General features: G+C 37.8%; 1 protein-coding gene across 4 annotated transcripts in view; it reads right to left on the reverse strand.

Annotated features, from left to right (window-relative positions):
- Positions 1-19893, reverse strand: part of LOC136866248 (heme transporter FLVCR2) — a 118284-nt gene that overhangs the window by 73631 nt on the left and 24760 nt on the right. For all 4 annotated transcript variants that reach the window (XM_068226671.1, XM_068226670.1, XM_068226673.1 and 1 more), the window contains exons 3-4: positions 15389-15530; positions 3802-4001 (exon numbers count right to left, since the gene is read on the reverse strand). In XM_068226671.1, the coding sequence (XP_068082772.1) occupies positions 3802-4001; positions 15389-15530 (342 nt within the window). The remainder of the gene's footprint in view (positions 1-3801; positions 4002-15388; positions 15531-19893) is intronic.

Here is a 19893-nt window from a genome sequence, read left to right on the forward strand (position 1 = left end):
GATACAGTCTCGCCGGAAAGAATGACCCTCTGTGTTCACAACTGAGGGTGCTGCGCTCTCTAGTACAACCTTGGAAATAGTTAAGTCAATCACTGATAAGCCGCAAGAGGCCTTTAGCAATAATAGAAAGGTGACTTTTATGAAACTGCCATTCAAACATGGCTCAGTACTCTAGTTTGTTAGTTATTTCCATTTTTCTTCCTTTATCATCCATTGCTCATTTGCCGCCTTTTCCCACCCTTCTTACATATCAACACCTTCGTCTTACCGATGTTAATTTTCAGTGACCATTTTTCAGAGAATTCTATCACCTCATTTATACTTTCTTCATGCCTCCGGCCGTTAGTGTCACCAGGAGAATATCGTCTGCAAAGATCAAGCCTGGTATTTCTAGATTTCCTAATGCTGGACAAGCTCACTTCTCTCCACCTTGAGCCTGTAGAATATCATTTATAAATAACAAAAGTAGAATTGGTGAAAACTTAACCCCTTTTTCAATCCCATACTTGACTCTTATCAGTCCATATACTACCCCATCATCTACTCTAATACTGCAATATACCCTTTCATATATAGCCTCAATCGCGCTTCACATCTTGTTTGAAACCACTAACCGGCCCAACTTCTCAAACAGTGCCCCCCTGCAGACTGTGTTGAAGGCTTTTTCAAAGTCAATTGAGGCAATATATAATTTACCTCCTTTCCTTTTTAAATATTTATCTATTATTGTTTTGTCAATCATGATACTATCAGTTGTTCTTATCCCCTTTCTGAATCCATTCTGGAATATCATGAGGATGATAAACTCTTCTGCCCACTTCATCAATCTATTTGTTAAGATTTCTGTGTGTACTTTGCTAAGGGAATCTAATAGTATTATTCCTCTATAATTACTAGGATTTCCTCTATCGCCACGCATTTTATAAATTGGACAAATTATACCCCTCTGCCAGTCCTCCAGAAATTCTTCAAGCTCAAATACCTTATTACATACCTTTACTAAAGTTCCCAGCATTTGTTTACTTTTAACTGCTTCTTTCCAAAACTCGTTAGATAAACCAACTACCCCCCTGCTTTCCTACATTTGGCTTTGCCCATTACCTCTGTTACCTTGTATTCTGAAATCTCATCATCTAAGTAAGATATACTTATCTCAACACCCCTCACAACATCCAGACAACTTGCATTATTTTTTCACACCTCTTTCCCTCTTAATCATTTCTGGAAATAATCAACCCACTCTTCCTTATTAATTTTAGATTTGGTCTTCAGTCGTTCTACTTCATCCGTGTTTTGAGCTACTTTCTATTTTATCACATTCAACTTTTCTTTGACACACTGTTTTAGCTCTTTTATTGCCTTATTTATTTCCTTAGATTGCTCCCTAATTAAATTCCTTGTTTGCTCATCCTAGCACGCTACTTTGACCACTTCCTTTATCATTTAGAATTCTTCCCACCCAATTACACCCACTGGCCTAGGCCCGAGATTTAATTCAACGCCTCCAATTTCCAACAAAACTACTATCATTGCTGCTACCATCAAGGTTGCTAATACTCCAAGTTGCTGACCATTTTTCTTCTCTCCTATCACTCTTTCGCATTTCACTCCTCCGTTCAATCTTCCTGTAGCTGCCCTATACTGATGTAGTGATTTGCCCATATTCAGCACTCTCACTCAGCATATCTGATCACTCCACGGTCTCAACGTGACTGACATGTATCATACATATATTATGCTTTTGTTCTTTCTGGTTGTCTGTACCAGCTGGTGATCTCATGATTATTCAATATGCATTTTCTATCTCTTAATGCATTTTACGTAGGTGGATCAAAAGGTTAGTTGCACTAATGCGCTGCAGCAGCGCGCTGTGTGTTGCAAACGTGGGCACAGTGGAGAAAGGGACAGACACTGCCCACACATCTGTTAGGCGGATTGCTGTGGTGTCTCGTCTAGTATTGTGTGAATAGCGGCCAAATGCAATGGCGCGTCAACTGGACGTTCACTCCAAATATGAGGTGCGTGCGACAATCCGATTCCTATGGGCCAAAAGGAAGAATTGCACGGACATTCATCGTGAAATTAGTGCTGTGTAGTGGGAGCGGGCCATTTCCCGGCAAGGTATCGTAAAGTGGTGTCAGTAATTCGAAGCCGGATGCACAGATATCACGGACAAGCATCGCGAAGGCAGGCCCACAACGTCCAGGACCCGTGCAAAGGTCAACAGTGTGAATGCGATCATTAGACGGAACTGGCGCATTAAACTGAGAGAAATCGCGACGCAGCTGAACATGTCGTATCGCAATGCGTTCGCCATTGTTCATGAGGACCTTGGATATCGTAAGCTGTGTCAAAGATGGGTCCCACGTCTTCTCATCGATGAGCACAAGGGACAACGTTTCCAAACCTCCCTGGCATTTTTGCAACGCTATGCCGCAGATGGCAACGGGTTTCTGCGGCGAATCGTCACAGGCGACGAAACGTGGGTCCACCACTTCACCTCCAAAATGAAGCGAACATCAATGGAATGGGTGCACCCCTCATCACCACAATGAAAGGAGGCCAAGGTTCAACCTTCAGCCGGTAAGGTTATGGCGACAGTGTTCTTTGACATGGAGGGTTTGCTGCATGTGGAATTCATGCCAAAAGGAACGACGATCACCGCGGCGTCATATTGTCAAACGTTGCACCGGTTGCGTAAAGCGATTAAAGAGAAGCGCCAGGGGAATTGAGCGCCGGTGAGATTTTGTTGCACGATAACGCAACACCTCACAAGGCCCGCCAAATGAGAGAACTGCTGCAGCGTTTCAAGTGGGAGGTCAGGCAACATCCACCCTACAGTCCCTACCTAGCGCCATGTGACTTTCATCTGTTTGGTAAGCTCAAAACGGAGCTCGGTGGTCGACGTTTCCAGACTGATGAGGAGGTGAAGGTCGCTGTCTCTGAGTGGTTGCAGAACGCTGGAGGAAATTTCTATGCATCCGGCATCGACAAGTTGGTTGTGCGTTCGCAGAAATGTTTGGAGTCTCTTGGAAACTATGTGGAAAAGTGACGTTACAGTGTATGTCATTATAGTCGTGTTGCTGTTGTATAGGTGGTGTAATAAATGGTCATAACTGGGAAGTGCAACTTATTTTCTGATCTGCCCTCGTATATGAAAAACTGTGCACAAATATTACAATGGAAGTGTTTTAGTTTACACAATTTGGCAACTCATAAATATCATTTTCATTAGAATTAAAAATTCAACATAATCATTAATAATAATAATAATAATAATAATAATAATAATAATAATAATAATAATAATAATAATAATAATAATAATAATAATAAGAAGAAGAAGAAGAAGAAGAAGAAGAAGAAGAAGAAGAACAACAACAACAACAACAACAACAACAACAACAACAACAACAATAATAATAATAATAATAATAATAATAATAATAATAATAATAATAATAATAATAATAATAATAATAAGAAGAAGAAGAAGAAGAAGAAGAAGAAGAAGAAGAAGAAGAAGAGTACAGAACTCATGGATGATCAACATAAAGGTGTTTAATCTCTCATGTAAATGATGCAGTAATCGTAAAAAAGGAACAAATAGCACAGCATCAATGTCTTTGGCTTGAAGTGCTCCAAAATCAGCAACACCCAAGACTGAAGTACAATCATGGAATTCCAAACATTTCTCATTGACATATGTTATTGCAAGATCCGGATAATGTTCAATAATAATCAAAAGTTGTGTACAAATTATGTAGGCCTACATTAATTGTAGTACAGCTATTAACTTACCTCGAAATAGGTAAGAATAAGCTGGTTCAGCAGTGTGGAGAAGGAATTGAAGACTGATATATTTAGACTATAGGTTATTATAAGGAGAATAAAACTTGTATTTCGGAACAGTCGTTTTATTGGAGCAATAAAATCCTGAGAGCAGTCTGTCTTCTTGGCAACTTCTATACTTGGTGGTAGTGGAGGCTTTTCCTGGAACACTGAAGTCAGAAATTAAATTGATAAGTACCATAAAATGGGGTAACTTTGGCCATATTTTTGTATATTAAGAAAAACGTGAAATATTCCCTCTAATTTTCTGAAAAATATAATATAAATACTGCCATGTTTGTTCTTCATTTTTAAATATGAACATAATTTTAAATGTTATTCAGTAATGAATTATGATTATCAAAATAGTGGCCAGAGTTACCCCATGTTTTGGGGTAACTTCAGTCGCCATATAAATAACTCAAGAATCAAAGTTTCTTCGACTTAGCGTTACTTCGGCCACTGTAAAGTTTTTTAAAATTCTGCAGAATGCCCAGTATCAACAACCACAAACAAATTAAAATGATTGGTGGTGAAACAGGTTATAGTGATCAAATTTACAGGATATTTCCAAACAACTCACATTTTTCCCAAAGAAGAAACCAGTTTATTAGCCCAATCAATCAATCAATCAATCAATCAATCAATCAATCAATCAATCAATCAATCAATCAATCAATCAATCAATCAATCAATCAATCAATCAATCAATCAATCAATCAATCAATCAATCAATCAATCAATCAATCAATCAATCAATCAGTCAATCAATCAATCAATCAATCAATCAATCAATCAATCAATCCTGATCTGCTTTTAGAGCAGTCGCCCAGGTGACAGATTCCCTATCTGTTGTTTTCCTAGCCTTTTCTTAAACAATCGCAAAGAAATTGGAAATTTATTGAACATCTCCCTTGGTAAGTTATTCCAATCCCTAACTCCCCTACCTATAAACGAATATTTGCCCCAATTTGTCCTCTTGAATTCCAGCTTTATCTTCATATTGTGATCTTTCCTACTTTTAAAGGCATCACTCAGACATATTCATCTACTAATGTCATTCCATGCCATCTCTCCACTGACAGCTCGGAACATACCACTTAGTCGAGCAGCTTGTCTCCTTTCTCACAAGTCTTCCCAGCCCAAACTTTGCAACATTTTTGTAATGCTACTCTTTTGTCGGAAATCACTGAGAACAAATCGATCTGCTTTTCTTTGGATTTTTTCCAGTTCTTGAATCAAGTAATCCTGGTGAGGGTCCCATACACTGGAACTATACTCTAGTTGGAGTCTTACCAGAGACTTATATGCACTCTCCTTTACATCTTTACTACAACCCCTAAATACCTTCATAACCATATACCCATTATTAACAATCATATTTATGTGATCACCCCAATGAAGATCTTACCTTATATTAACACCTAGGTACTTACAATGATCCCCCAAAGGAACTTTCACCCCATCAAACGCAGTAATTAAAACTGAGAGGGCTTTTCCTATTTGTGAAACTTACAACCTGACTTTTAACCCTGTTTATCATCATACCACTGCCTACTGTTCATCTCACAACATTATCAAGGTCATTTTGGAGTTGCTCACAATCTTGTAACTTATTTATTACTCTGTACAGAATAACATCATCTGCAAACAGCCTTCTGATTCCACTTCTTTACACAAATATCATTGATATATATAAGAAAACATAAAGGTCCAATAAAACTGCCTTGAGGAATTCCCCTCTTAATTATTACAGGGTCAGATAAAGCTTCGCCTACTCTAATTCTCTGAGTTCTATTTTCTAGAAATATAGCAACCCATTCAGTCACTCTTTTTTCTATTCCAATAGCACTCAATTTTTGCCAGTAGTCTCCGATGATCTACCCTATCAAATGCCTTAGATAGGTCAATCACAGTATAGTCCATTTGACCTCCTGAATCCAGGATATCTGCTATACCTTTCTGGAATCCTACAAGTTGAGCTTCAGTGGAATAACCTTTCCTAAACCCAAACTGCCTTCTATCACACCAGTTATTCATTTCGCAAACATGTCTAATATAATCAGAAAGAGTGCTTTCCCAAAGCTTACATGCAATGCATATCAAACTTACTGGCCTGTAATTTTCAGCTTTGTGTCTATCACCCTTTCGTTTATACACAGGGGCTACTATAGCAACTCTCCATTCATTTGGTATAGCTCCTTCATGCAAACAATAATCAAATAAGTACTTCAGATATGGTACTACAGTATTATTCCAACCCATTGCCTTTAGAATATCCCCAGAAATCTTATCAATTCTAGCCGCTTTTCTAGTTTTCAACTTTTGTATCTTACTGTAAATGTCATTGTTGTCATAGTACCTCTTTAGTATTAGTCACCTCCTCTATCTCGACATTATCCTTGTAACGAACAATCTTTACATACTGCTGACTGAATACTTCTGCCTTTTGAAGATCCTCGCATACACACTCCCCTTGTTCATTAATGATTCCTGGAATGTCCTTCTTGGAACCTGTTTCTGCCTTAAAGTACCTATACATACCCTTCCATTTTTCACTAAAATTTGTATGACCACCAGTTATGCTTGCCATCATGTTATCCTTAGCTGACTTCTTTGCTAGATTCAATTTCCTAGTAAGTTCCTTCAATTTCTCCTTACTTCCACAGCCATTTCTAACTACTTGTTTCCAACCTGCATCTCCTTCTAGTCTCTTTACTTCTCTGTTATAATATAGTGGATCTTTACCATTCCTTTACACATTTAAAGGTACAAACCTGTTTTCACATTCCTCAACAATTGCTTTAAACCCATCCCAGGGTCTGTTTACATTTTTATTTCGTTTTCCACTGATCATAGTTACTTATTAAAAACTCCCTCATGCCTGTTTTATCAGCCATATGGTACTGCCTAATCGTGCTAATTTTAGTACCTTCCTTTCTTTCACATTTATTTCTAACTAACAGCTTTGTGATCACTAATACCATCTATTACTTTGGTTTCTCTGTAGAGCTCATCTGGTTTTACCAGCACCCCCTCTAGTTTATTCCATCACTTTCTGAATCAGCTGCCCTCTCCATATTAACTTATTTGCCATTTGTTGGTCATGCTTCCTGCCGTTCGCATTACCTTCCCAATTGACATTTGGTAAATTGAGATTTCCTGCTACTATCACATTCCTTTCCATATCGTTTCCAACATAGCTGATTATCTTATCAAATAATTCTGGATCAGCGTCAGCGTTACCTTTCCTGGTCTGTACACTCTGAAGATATCAAGTTGCCTATTATCTTTAGAAATGAGCCTTACACCTAGAATTTCATGTTTGTCATTTTTAACTTTTTCGTAGCTTTCAAATTCTTCTTTCACCAGAATGAATACTCCCCCTCCTACCATTCCTATCCTACCTCTATGATACACACTCCAGTTCTGTAAGAAAATTTCTGCATCCATTATATCATTTCTCAGCCATAATTCAACTCCTTTTACAATATCTGGTGAGTATATATCTATTAAATTACTTAATTCGATTCCTTTCTTTACAATACTTCTACAGTTGAGCACTAACAATTTTATGTCATCCCTACTTGACTTCCATTTCCCTGTACCCTTATCACCGCTACCTAGGCCACCCCGTTTCCCTGAATGTACCTGTCTATAACCCTTCTAAATAAATTTCCTAACTTATATGTACCACTGCGGTTTAAGTGAAGGCCATCTGAGCGCAGATCCCTATCACCTACTCACCCATTAGGATCTAGAAATTTCACTCCCAGTTTCCCACATACCCACTCCATAAGTCTCATTTAAATCCCCAATCACCCTCCAGTCAGTATCCCTTCCACACAGTATTCCACTGATAACAATCTCTGTTTCCTTAAACTTCAGTTGTGCTGCATTTACCAGATCCCACACATCCCCAACTATGTTGGTAATTATATTACAAATTGCATGTTGCATTGCATAAATATTTGAAATGGTACAAAAGATAATAAATACAAAGTACAAAAATCATAAAGTCTAATTGTATGGAGAGAAAAGAAGGTCAGAAAGGAAGGAATCTTGTAGACTGTCCTCATAATACACTTTCTTCTAAATTAGAAAACATCTGGGCCATCAGTCAAGTTCTTAAATGTGTATCGTCCATGTCAACTGATATCCATCTATGCAACAACATAGTCTGTCTACAGGCACACTTATCATAGAAAATGGAAACCATCTTTCCCCTCCTTGTGCCTTTATGAATCTCTTCTAAAGCTTTCTTGAGGTAAACAGGTGGTGTAATTACAATACCCGTGGTTGTGTAATGTTTTCTTGAATGTTCTTGGCATAGCTGAAGTTACCCCGGAAGAGGACGACTTTTATCAGCAAACTATTCCCTGAAAAACCTATTTGAATAAAATGCATCAAATTGGGTTGATGAGTTACCAGACGTACTTGCATTTTTACCCCATAAACCACTGGAATGGAGAATTGAATGCTGGGGCTAGGGAATAGTTTGTTTTCTGCTGTTACCAGACAAGACAATAGACAATGAGCCCACCAGTGTTCTTTGGACTACCAAGTGTTGATAGAGCATTCTATTTTGTGTGCATTTTAGTTGTTGCAAGTGGTTAATCTTTTTCAGTGTAGGAGGCAGGAGAAAATCAATGTTGCTATTCATCAGTGGCTGAATTTACCCTGTATGGCTGAAGTTACTCCACTTTGCAGTATTCTGTTCAGTTGCTCTTTCATGGCCAAAATGATCTGTAGTATTGAAAAATAAGATATATAGGCTGTCTTAATTTATATATAGATATGATAAAGGTCACAGGAAGAGGGAAACAAAAGGATTAAAGTAATATATACTGTATTTGCCAGATGGTGGTTTGTTAATATTGAAGGAAAGTCAACTGTATCTTGCAGCCAGGGACCAGTGTTGGCACTTTTGTAATAGTCTGCTGAACACTACTTTTTATTCAGGCAAGAAAGCTGTACTAATAGATAGCTATAAGATCTAATTGTGACCAGAAAATTTATTCCTAATATTACTGAGGAATTTCATGTTATGTCACCCAAGGATTTCAGTACTCATAGTATGTGACTTGCTTCACTCCCAACTTGCCAACTTGGACACACAGTTTTCCTCTATATTGCTGGAAGATTGTTTTCATTTTTTAATTTAGCTGTCCCCCTTTAAATGACAAAAATACTCTTCTGCTCACCTCTCTTATCTTTCTATGTTTAGTCTAGCTTGTAATTTATTTATGGTAATTGAACATACAATAGAAGGTACATATATCTTCATTATAGAGTGTTATGCCTTTTGTTTGCAAGTTTCTGTGAATAAATGTAAGTACCTTGACATCCTTTATTTGCAAATAACTTTGTGGCCTCATTTAGTTCGATGTCTCTTACCTTTAAATCATTAACATCTGAGTGTCACTATGATCATCTAGATCATCTTTTTCTTCTTCTTCCTCTCCTGCTACTACTGAGAATATTTCCTCTATCGGTTTTATATCACAACACCTCAGACATTCTTACGGTGACAATGAGACATGACAGGGCTAGGACTGGGAAGGAAATGACTGTGGCCTTAATGAAGGCACAGCTCCAAAAATGGAAACCCATGCAAAACCATCTTCTGGGCTGCCAATAGTGGGGTTCCGACCCACTATCTTTCGAATGCAAGCTGACAGCTACATGACCCAAATTGCATAGCCATTTGCCCAGCCCATTATTCGCCTAAGTAACCTGTCCTCCTACAGTCATCTCACATTACCCTACGACCAAAGTTAGCTTGTATGCACAGCTTCATATGTTGAGTAATTGCGATAACTATTTTGAACCGACTCTCAACACAAATGCCTTTGATGACCTGTAAATCACCATAACCTATTAACCTACCCCTGTTTATCTCCTCATAGCAAGCACCCTCATGCCATTGTTCTTGCCTGTTAGTACTAATGTTATTTAATGTTATTTGCTTTACGTCCCACTAACTACTTTTATGGTTTACGGAGACCTGTTAGTACCACATTTTTTTTTCTTTTCTTAAAATGCTATTTGTACGGGGCGTCGACCCATGTGGATCTTTTGCCCCTACTGGCACCATGTTGTATGAACCTGCGTGTAATTGGAATGGCGGTAGTGTGGAATGTTGTGTGTGAGGAAAAGAAGATTAAGGACATCACAAACACCCAGTCCCCAGGCCAGGGATATTAATCATTGCGATTAAAAAACCCTGACCCGGCCGGGAATCAAACCCGGGGCCACCGGGTGGCAGGCGGACGCGTTGTCCTCTACACTGCGGGGCCGATTGTCAGTACCACATACGGTAGTTTTGTCCGAGAGCTGACTTCTTTATTACAGACTACCATTGATTGCAATTGCAAGCTACCTTTGTTAGCTTTGTTGCACCCGATTCAATTTCATTCAGTATACTACCATCCTGCGAGAATACACATCCTAAATACATGAAATGATTTGCCTGTTCCAGTTTTGTATTCCCAACCTGACAGTCAGTCCTTTTAGGTTTCTTCCCTACTGACATCACTTTAGTCTTGGAAATGCTACTTTTCATATCACGCATGCTGCAAATTTTTCAAGCTTCAAGATATTTATTGCAAGCTTTGATCATAGTCTGACATTGAGACCAAGTTGTCAGCATAGGCCAAGCTGCTTACTACATTTCCTATCAACTATCTATGAAGAACAAAGGAGAAAGACTACAACCTTGTCTAACCTCCGTAAATATTTTGAACCAAGAACTCCTTTTACCAAAATTTCTCACTGCAGCCTATCAGTAAAAATTCCTTTGTTTTTCTGTAATAATGTAGTTTAGTTTCTATCCTTCCAACTTCCTTAAGCAGAATTTCACTGCCAACTTCAGTCTGCCTGGTGGCCATGATCATTAAGGTGTTAGGTCTATAATTGTCTGACACTGTGGTTAGCTGGTTCAAGTCCTGTTGCTGGAAAAAGAATTTAGCATCAAAATGTTGGCTGGCAGCATGGGAGAGCCAGTAGTATACAATTTTTAATCATTAGATTGTGTGCCAAAAGCCTGGATGCAATTCCAAACCTCTCCATAGTGTTCATATGGAGTGACAGCATATGACACTGCCGATGGTGATTCATCCATCGGATGGAAACATTAAGCCTTGAGCAGACCCCTTGGTGTTATTCAGCAGGAGTAGGCTGTGCTGACACCAGACTGACTCACACAAGACTTGTTACACACAGCTCAACCATACCATGCGTCTTATAACTGGCGTAGTCAGACCTACACCTACTTAGCCACGTACCACCTCTGGGAAAGAGCACTTGTACGGAAGTACAAAAGAACTACAGAAAAGTTCCTCACCTCCCTGTTCATGCAGACATCCCAACCATCTGTAAAGAAAGGCTTTGCTCTCTTCACCCACCTCTGGAAACTGCAAGGGTGTTAGTTGACAACGGGTTTAATATTAATAACTGCTGGAGACAGACATGTCAGATTAATCCAGTGGTTTGCTGGGATCTGAGTTCACCTGATTTACTCAATATAGTATTCTTTTCTAAGATACTTATTATTAAGGAACAGATATATAGGCACAAATAAGTTAGATTCCAGTCTTATTTGAAAGAAATCAAAGGCAATCTTAATGCACACTGATGCTCTGTATGATATTTTGCATAAACAATAGGAGTTCTAATTCTCTGTGCCCTTGCTACTAATGTAAACTTTGTAGAAAATTTGTTATGCAGGTGGGATAGCTTCTGAAGTTTATTGAAAAAGGATGGAATCAACCCTGTTTGTGCCTAAATATCCTCTCACTATTTACTGTATTACAGTCTGGAAAGTTTTCCCTATTGCTTGACTAAGTCTTTCCAGGTTATTATCAAAATCTTCTGATGGTTTCTTTGTGGACTGTACAGTAATTTGTTTGTTTTGCTCTATATCTTTCACTGGTCAAGCTGAGTAGCTCAGATGGTACAGCCTGGCCTTCTGAGCTCAAGTTGGTGGGTTTAATCCTAGACTGTAATACAGTAAATAGTGAGAGGATATTTAGGCACAAACAGGGTTGATTCCATCCTTTTTCAATAAACTTCAGAAGCTATCCCACCTGCATAACAAATTTTCTACAAAGTTTACATTAAAATTTGGTACATTGATGGAATCTTATGAGACTGATGTGGTGATAGGAGTGGAATCGTGGTTGAGAGAAGGGGTGGGTAATACAGAAGTATTTCCAGAAGGGTATACAGTCTATCGTAGAGACCGAGGAGATAAAAAGGGAGGAGGGATATTTATTCTGGTGAAGGAAACTTATTGTTCGCATGAATGGTTTACTGATGAAAGGGATGAAATATTAGGGATAAAATTAGTTTGTGATAATATGAAGGAGGTGGGAATTATAGGAACATATAGGCCTGGAAGAGAGGAAAGAGACATGGAAATATTTGAGAAAATAATAGATTATACTCATAAAAACAATAATGATACAGTAATAATTGGGGGAGATCTAAACTTGCCTGAAGTTGAATGGAATGGAGCTGCAAGTGAAGCCCATGAACAGAAACTGGCAAATAAGTTAATTTGGGAGGGAGGATTTACACAAGTAGTACAAGAACCAACTCGTCTCAATAACTTACTAGATGTATTCTTGATTAAACCATGGGAAATTGTTGATAAAACTGAGGTAATTGAAGGAATAGGTGACCATAAGGCTGTAATAATGGATGTAGGACTGGTACCAAAAAGGCTTAATAAGAGGGTCACACAAGACAAGAAATTGTACAGAAAAACTAAAGTTGATGAATTTGGGACTTACCTTAAATCACAATTCAGTTGTTGGATAAGTGAAGGGAGTAATGTGGACACACTTTGGGCTAAATTCAAAGGAATCATTTGGGAAGGAGAGAAGAGATTTGTACCTGTTAAGAAGGGTAAAATGACCTCAGACCCTGTTTATTACACAAGGGAAATAAGAAAATTAAAAAGAAAATGTAGAATAGTAAACAGGAAAATCAAAGAAGGTAGGGAGAGTAGAGAAAGTAGAAAACAGCTAATGAGGGAAGTGAATAGAGTGAAAAAGGAAGCAAAAGAGAATTATATGAATGGCATTCTTCAAGAGGGTAATGACCACAAAGGGAAATGGAAAAAGCTGTATTCATATATTAGGAATCAAAAAGGAAAAGGAATCCAAATTCCTACAATGGTGGGAGAAGGGGGTGAACACTATTTAACAGATACTGAGAAAGCAAACCTCTTTAGTAGGGAATTCCGAGATTCAGTAGAAGATTGTCAGGACTTGGAAACCGTAACAGAAGATAGAGAGGGAGAGACACAGAGGGAAACAAGAAGCTTCTCATTCACAAATGAAGATATTTTCAGAGAAATCCAACTGCTTCAACAAGGAAAAGCAGCAGGAAGTGATCAAATTACTGGGGAGGTATTAAAGACAATGGGGTGGTATATAGTGCCTTATTTAAAATTTCTCTTTGACTATGTCATAAATAATAGTGTGATACCAAAAGAATGGAAAGAATCTATAATAATACCAATTTATAAAGGAAATGGTGATAAAAGGAAACCAGAGAACTACAGTCCAATCAGCCTGACCAGTATAGTTTGTAAAATACTGGAGAGTTTAATAGCAAAGTACATCAGAGGGATATGTGATGATAAAAATTGGTTCATGAGGAGCCAGTATGGATTTAGAAAGAAATTTTCTTGCGAGGCACAACTGGTGGGATTTCAGCAGGACATATCAGATCAGTTAGATTCAGGAGGCCAGTTAGATTGCATAGCCATAGATCTTTCCAAAGCCTTTGATAGAGTGGAACATGGAATATTATTAAAGAAATTGGAGGGAATAGGATTGGATGTAAGGGTTATACGTTGGATAAGAACATTTCTAAATTCAAGGGTTCAGAAAGTCAAAGTTGGAAATAATATATCCCAGGAAGACAAAGTCTGGAAGGGAATTGCACAGGGTAGTATAATCGGTCCGTTACTTTTCTTAATATACGCAAATGATTTAGGGAACAATATAACATCGAAGATAAGATTGTATGCAGATGACATAATTGTTTATAGGGAAATAAATAACATTGAGGATTGTTCAGAATTACAAAGGGACCTTGACAGTATCCAAGAATGGGTTGAAGAAAATAATATGAAGATTAATGGAGGCAAATCAATTGTTACAACATTTACAAACAGGAGTTTTAAAACTGAATTTGAATATACTTTGGATGAGGTAGTTATCCCAAAAGATGGCAAGTGCAAATACTTAGGTGTGAGATTTGAAAGTAATTTGCACTGGAAGGGTCATGTTGATGACATTGTTGGGAAAGCATACAGATCGTTACATGTCATAATGAGACTACTTAAAGGATGCAACAAAGAATTAAAAGAAAAAAGTTACTTGAGTATGGTTCGTCCATTATTGGAATATGCAAACAGTGTTTGGGATCCTCACCAAGAATACCTAATAAAAGAAATAGATAGTGTGCAGAGGAAAGAAGGAATTTTAGCAGAAGCGACTGGGGTAAATTTTCTTTCATTGGGAAGGGCGTGAAGGAGTGGAACAGTTTACCAGGGGTAGTGTTTGATCCTTTTCCAAAATCTGTACAGATATTCAAGAAGAGAATAAACAACAACAGAGATAATAAATTAAATGTTAGAGGGCATTCGACCAGTGCAGGATATTGTAAATAATAAATGTGTGTGATTAAATTAATTCCATCCCCTGGTCTAAGGAGTTTGGACAGCCCAAGTAGGGGACTGCCTGTAGGGGTGAAGTACAGTGGGGACTTCGAGGGCCCTGGGACCGCTACGGTAGCTGTGAAGGCCCTTCAGGAACTCTGAAAAGTGGTGGCAAAAGGGGCTCTGGTTAAGACGCAGCAGGTCGTTATGCTACTTAGGTTCCAAAATGGGTAAAATATAAATATGTAAATAAATTCAGTGTTAATTTTAATCTTATACCAGTTGTATAGTATTATTAGAAGTAATTTCACATACCGTACTGTATATGAGTTGACTATGTTTGTAAGATATTATAAGTAGAATTTTGTAAACAATATAAATTTATTAAGGATGATGTGTGTGTTTAATAGAAAAAATTATTAGCGTAAATTGTATAATATTGTATTCTAGGAAAATTTTCTTTGTCTCCTGTTAATTTAAAATTTAGTGCTTGACAATAATGTATTTTAGTGTACCATTTGCCACCGAGGTAGACACCTCATTTGCAAATAAAGAGATTTTGATTTGATTTTTGATTTTTGAGGTCAGTTCAGTGATATTTGAAGGTTTTCAAATATGTCAGTGTTGTGTCACTAGATTTATCACAAATAAAAAAAACGAATAACATTACTAGTATTATTTTTTCATCTACTGACATAAGTTCTCGTTTGGAGCCATTTTTAATACGCCTTCTTTTCATGTTTACAAGCTGCCCTGACTTAATGTTTGGGTTTTCTTATCTTTACAAAAGTTGTTCCTAGGCATTCCAAGTAAGTGTCCAAATGTCTATCTTAATATGTAATTCATCTTAAAATGTGAAGAAACAGGGTGAATATTACTTACAGGTGATGATAAGTATGAAGACAATGGTATTGAAGCCCGCCACCACGTAGGACATACGAGCCAGGTCTGAACCCACATCCTCCATATCTGGATGATTCCTGACAGCTATTGGTATCAGCAAGAAGCTGAGGGCCAGGCCTATCTGTAAGTACATCCACATTTTTAGTTGTCTCTCTATACTTGCTTGTTTCATCTCTATATAATCAGTGAAATCAAAATATGTTAGATGGTTAGATCCCCTCTCCATTGATCATACTTCACTCTCAACTGGTATCTTTGACCAACAGATAAGGTGAGATTGTTCACCCACTCAGAAGTGCATCAAGCTCTTCAGAAATATTACGTGTGAAGTACATTGATGATACGCTAAAGTATGGAACTTCTTGATTGCTCTGATGACAAGAAATTTCAGCAATGCCTTGATGGAAACTCCTAGTAGGTATGCAGATTTATAATTTTTGTTACTACCAGTTGATTAGAAAGAAGAGAAACTGAGAAAACATTATAATGTACAATAGTTATAACCGGCAGCGCGCCGGCCTCTCACCGCTAGATACCGTGGTTCAAATCCTGGTCACTCCATGTGAAATTTGTGCTGGACAAAGCAGAGATGAGTTATTTCACAGAGATGAGTTATTTATAAGGTTCAACCTATTCAATACTGTAATATGTGATGAGACAGAGGACTATCTGGACTCTGCTGGAATATTTTAAAATTGTAATAATTTTTAGGAAAACATCAAGATTATATGGAACTGTAAATGAACACTGCAAGATATGAGAATTGTTGTGAATTTTTTTTAAATGTAAATTTTCTGTAAATGGTAATTTAAATTCATGTCAGTAAACATGTAAAACGACACTTGGGACGTTTTAAATTGAAGAATTATTTGAAAATTATTTTTTGTAATTATAGATATCAAAATTGTAATATGATGAAAATGTAAAGGTGCTTTACTTTGAAACACCCTATACTGCATGCGCGGTCATAGGTGTTGAAATAGGTGTTGCAATAGGAAATCTCGAAGTTCCTAACTATCTTAATATGACCATATATGGTCATGCAATTTCATTCGCTAGAACGAGATTTCCTATTGGCGAAAAGAAAGGGAATCTAGTGGAAATTGTTTCCCATTGGTCAGTTGTGATCAGGCAATTTCTGGACTTTCTTCCGGCTTCTGAATTTTCATGCGTGTGCTCGGCGTCTTTTACATCCGACCGCCCTAGCGAGCACAAGCTCGAGGGCTTCCCTCGGGAACTCCTGCCTTTCCGCGGTAAGTGTTATTTCAATGTTTTTCTCAATGTTTTCTGGTTTTATTTAATTTAATAACTTTGGTATTTCAGTATTTCCTTTCGTTATGTCATTTTTAAATTTAACGTGTCTGAGTTTGCCCTAGATTCCCGATGTTGGTAATTTCAAGTCTTTCACCTGTTTTTTATTTATTTAACAATCCATTCATTTGTGTTTTTGGATTCGTAATTGTATCAGTTTCTCAAACCGTTAAGTGTCAGCTGCTTTGTGATTTAACTTTGTTTTGTAAATTTTGGTTTGTTATTTTTAATACAGTTGAGCTAGAGGGTGTTTCTTGTAAGTCTTTTCTCCCCCATAACGTCATACGTTCCCATTGACCTTGTAGGGATTCCAGCACCTTCCACTCTCCTTAGTTGTCATTTTTAGGCTTGTAAGTGTTCCCTAGTATTTGATGTAAGTTTGCATATCGAAAAATAATCGTCACGTTTCCATGTTCTGATGTGAATACACCACCACTGCGTTACTTACAACTATTCCTATATTCATATTTTATTACCGCATTATTATTATTATTATTATTATTATTATTATTATTATTATTATTATTATTATTATTATTATTATTATTATTATTATTATTATTATGTGTAAGCGTAATTGTCCCGAAAATGGTTACAAATACTAATTACGTGTTGTATAGATGTTATTCACAACATTTATTTAACGTGGGACCATTTTTGACATTTAAATGTCATCATCAGCCATAAAACAAATCAGAGCAGAGGTGGGACAGGTTTTTCTCCAGGTACTCCGGTTTTCCCTGTCATCTTTCATTCCAGCAACACTCTCCATTAACATTTCATCTCATCTGTCAAGTCATTTTATCATTGCCCCAGAGGAGTGTGACAGGCTTCAGCAGCCAGCACATTTCCTATCCTCGCTGCTAGATGGGGGTTTCATTCATTTCATTCCTGACCCGGTCAAATGACTGGAAACAGGCTGTGGATTTTCATTTTCAGTTATAACAAAAAATGATGTTGCCCAAATTCCAAGTTCACGAAGTACCCAGCTTTAAAAAAAATTGCAAATGTCCCTGGAAGATAAGCATTTCCTTGTTATAGGAGGATGGTAGTATTGTCATTGTCCTATCTTTGTCACTGAAAATTCCACATCATAGTATATGTGAAATATCTAACAGGATAAATAGATTGATGAGGTTCATGCTAGAAGAAATATTAGATAATAATGATACCGGGTGCATAAGCCTACAAATGAATATAGTTTCCTGTTGTCTTCTTTGCCAAGCAAAACACTGCTATTGGATATCAGCCTGCCAAGCTCAACCTACCCTATAATTGTCACCTTGGCACCATTCATCCCAAGGATTGGCTGTATATGGAATTAGTTGTATTACTAATGTTGCTCTTAAATCTCAGACAGAATGAAGAAAGTAATAAACTTCACCATCATCTCCCTAGCGTTATCCCACTTGGGAGTGCAGCCATTCTTTGGATCTTTGCTCACCACTGTGCTCTGTTCTGGGCTCCAGGCAAATGTGTGCTGCAGATTCTTATCTCTGCAATGATGGTGTCCTGCCATTTGTCTGCCTAAAGTTGTAAGATATGTTTGGGAAAGTTTCAGGCACTCGTCTTAAGAATACACATACTATCGAAGCTGTCCTTCTTGCATTTTCTCCTGGATGGGGAAAATACTAAACTATTTTCTCAGTGTGCATTGTTGGTATGATCTAATAGGGAACTGCACATTGTCCAATGAACCATACACATTTCCATGATGTACCGAAGATGCTTGATGGCTTTATTTGCAGGTCAACACTTTGTTCCATTCAGTGCCATTGGATGGATTAAATTTTGGTAGGTCTTAAATTTCAGATATACCGGGCGAGTTAGCCGTGCGCGTAGAGGCGCGCGGCTGTGAGCTTGCATCCAGGAGATAGTAGGTTCGAATCCCACTATCAGCAGCCCTGAAAATTTTTTTCCGTGGTTTCCCATTTTCACACCAGGCAAATGCTGGGGCTGTACCTTAATTAAGGCCACGGCTGCTTCCTTCCAACTCCTAGGCCTTTCCTATCCCTTCGTCGCCATAAGACCTATCTGTGTCGGCGCGACGTAAATCCCCTAGCAAAAAAAAAATAATAATTTTCAGATACATATGATGTATCTTTTGGTCACATAGTGCTCCCATAATTTAATTTCATCTCATCCAGGTTGCAGTAACATGCTCTCGCACATAAGTAATTAACTTATTTTAGGAAAAAAATAATGCCAGAGCTTAGAAGGGCCTTGGCCTACCAAGCAACTGCCGCTTAGCCCGAAGGCTTACAGATTATGATTTGACACGTGCTCAACACAATGTACACTCTCAGCCATTATTCTTGGCTTTCTAGACTGGAGCCGCTATTTCCCCTTCAGATAGGTCCTCAGTTGTTCTCACATAGGCTGTGTGGACTTCAAACGAACCCTCAATCCAGGTAAAAATCCCTGACCTGCCCAGGTATGGATCCTGGGGCCTCCAGGTAAGAGACAGGCTCGCTAGCCACAGAACATGAGGCGGCAAACTTTTTCTAGTAGAACACTGTATCCCACCAGAGATAGACCTTAAATACTTGTGTGATATTTTTTTAATTTTAAGTTTTGATACTTCCAGTAAGGCTTCACTAATGTAAGATATTGAACATTGGCTGGTTTCTGACTTCATCAAAACTCTGGTATTGAACTAGAAACATCAATGTATTCATCATAACATTACTGAATCATGGAGGTTGTTCCTTGTTGGATTTATAGTACTTCTCATAATTAAGAAAGGAAATGAACTCCTTGAAATCCAAGTGAGCACACCCGTCACTCAGTTGACTGTCGACATTTACATAAAAAGGTAATCATAACTATGTTTATCAGTATTTGTCTATCCTAGTGTCAGTGTTCACTGTCTGCATTTCTCCTGGTCGTAAGACATGTCAGAATGTTGATTTACTGTCTTCATTTCATTGTGTAGTGTAGCTCTGTATGTGGATCAGTGGTAGTGTGTCGCCCTGCAGTTCCTAAGATCGTGGGTTCAAACTCTGCAGAGGTAGTTGGATTAAGGGCAGAAAAATGTCCATTTGGTACTTAATTTTTAGCAAACTAATGTTTAATTTATGGCACCAACAAGTTAAATCTTGCAAATGATCTCCTACTAAAACATTAAGAGTACTAGCACATTTGAACCTATACAAATGCGTCCGAAATTTGAA

Source organism: Anabrus simplex, chromosome 3 (assembly GCF_040414725.1).
Source record: "Anabrus simplex isolate iqAnaSimp1 chromosome 3, ASM4041472v1, whole genome shotgun sequence".
Taxonomy (NCBI): domain Eukaryota; kingdom Metazoa; phylum Arthropoda; class Insecta; order Orthoptera; family Tettigoniidae; genus Anabrus; species Anabrus simplex.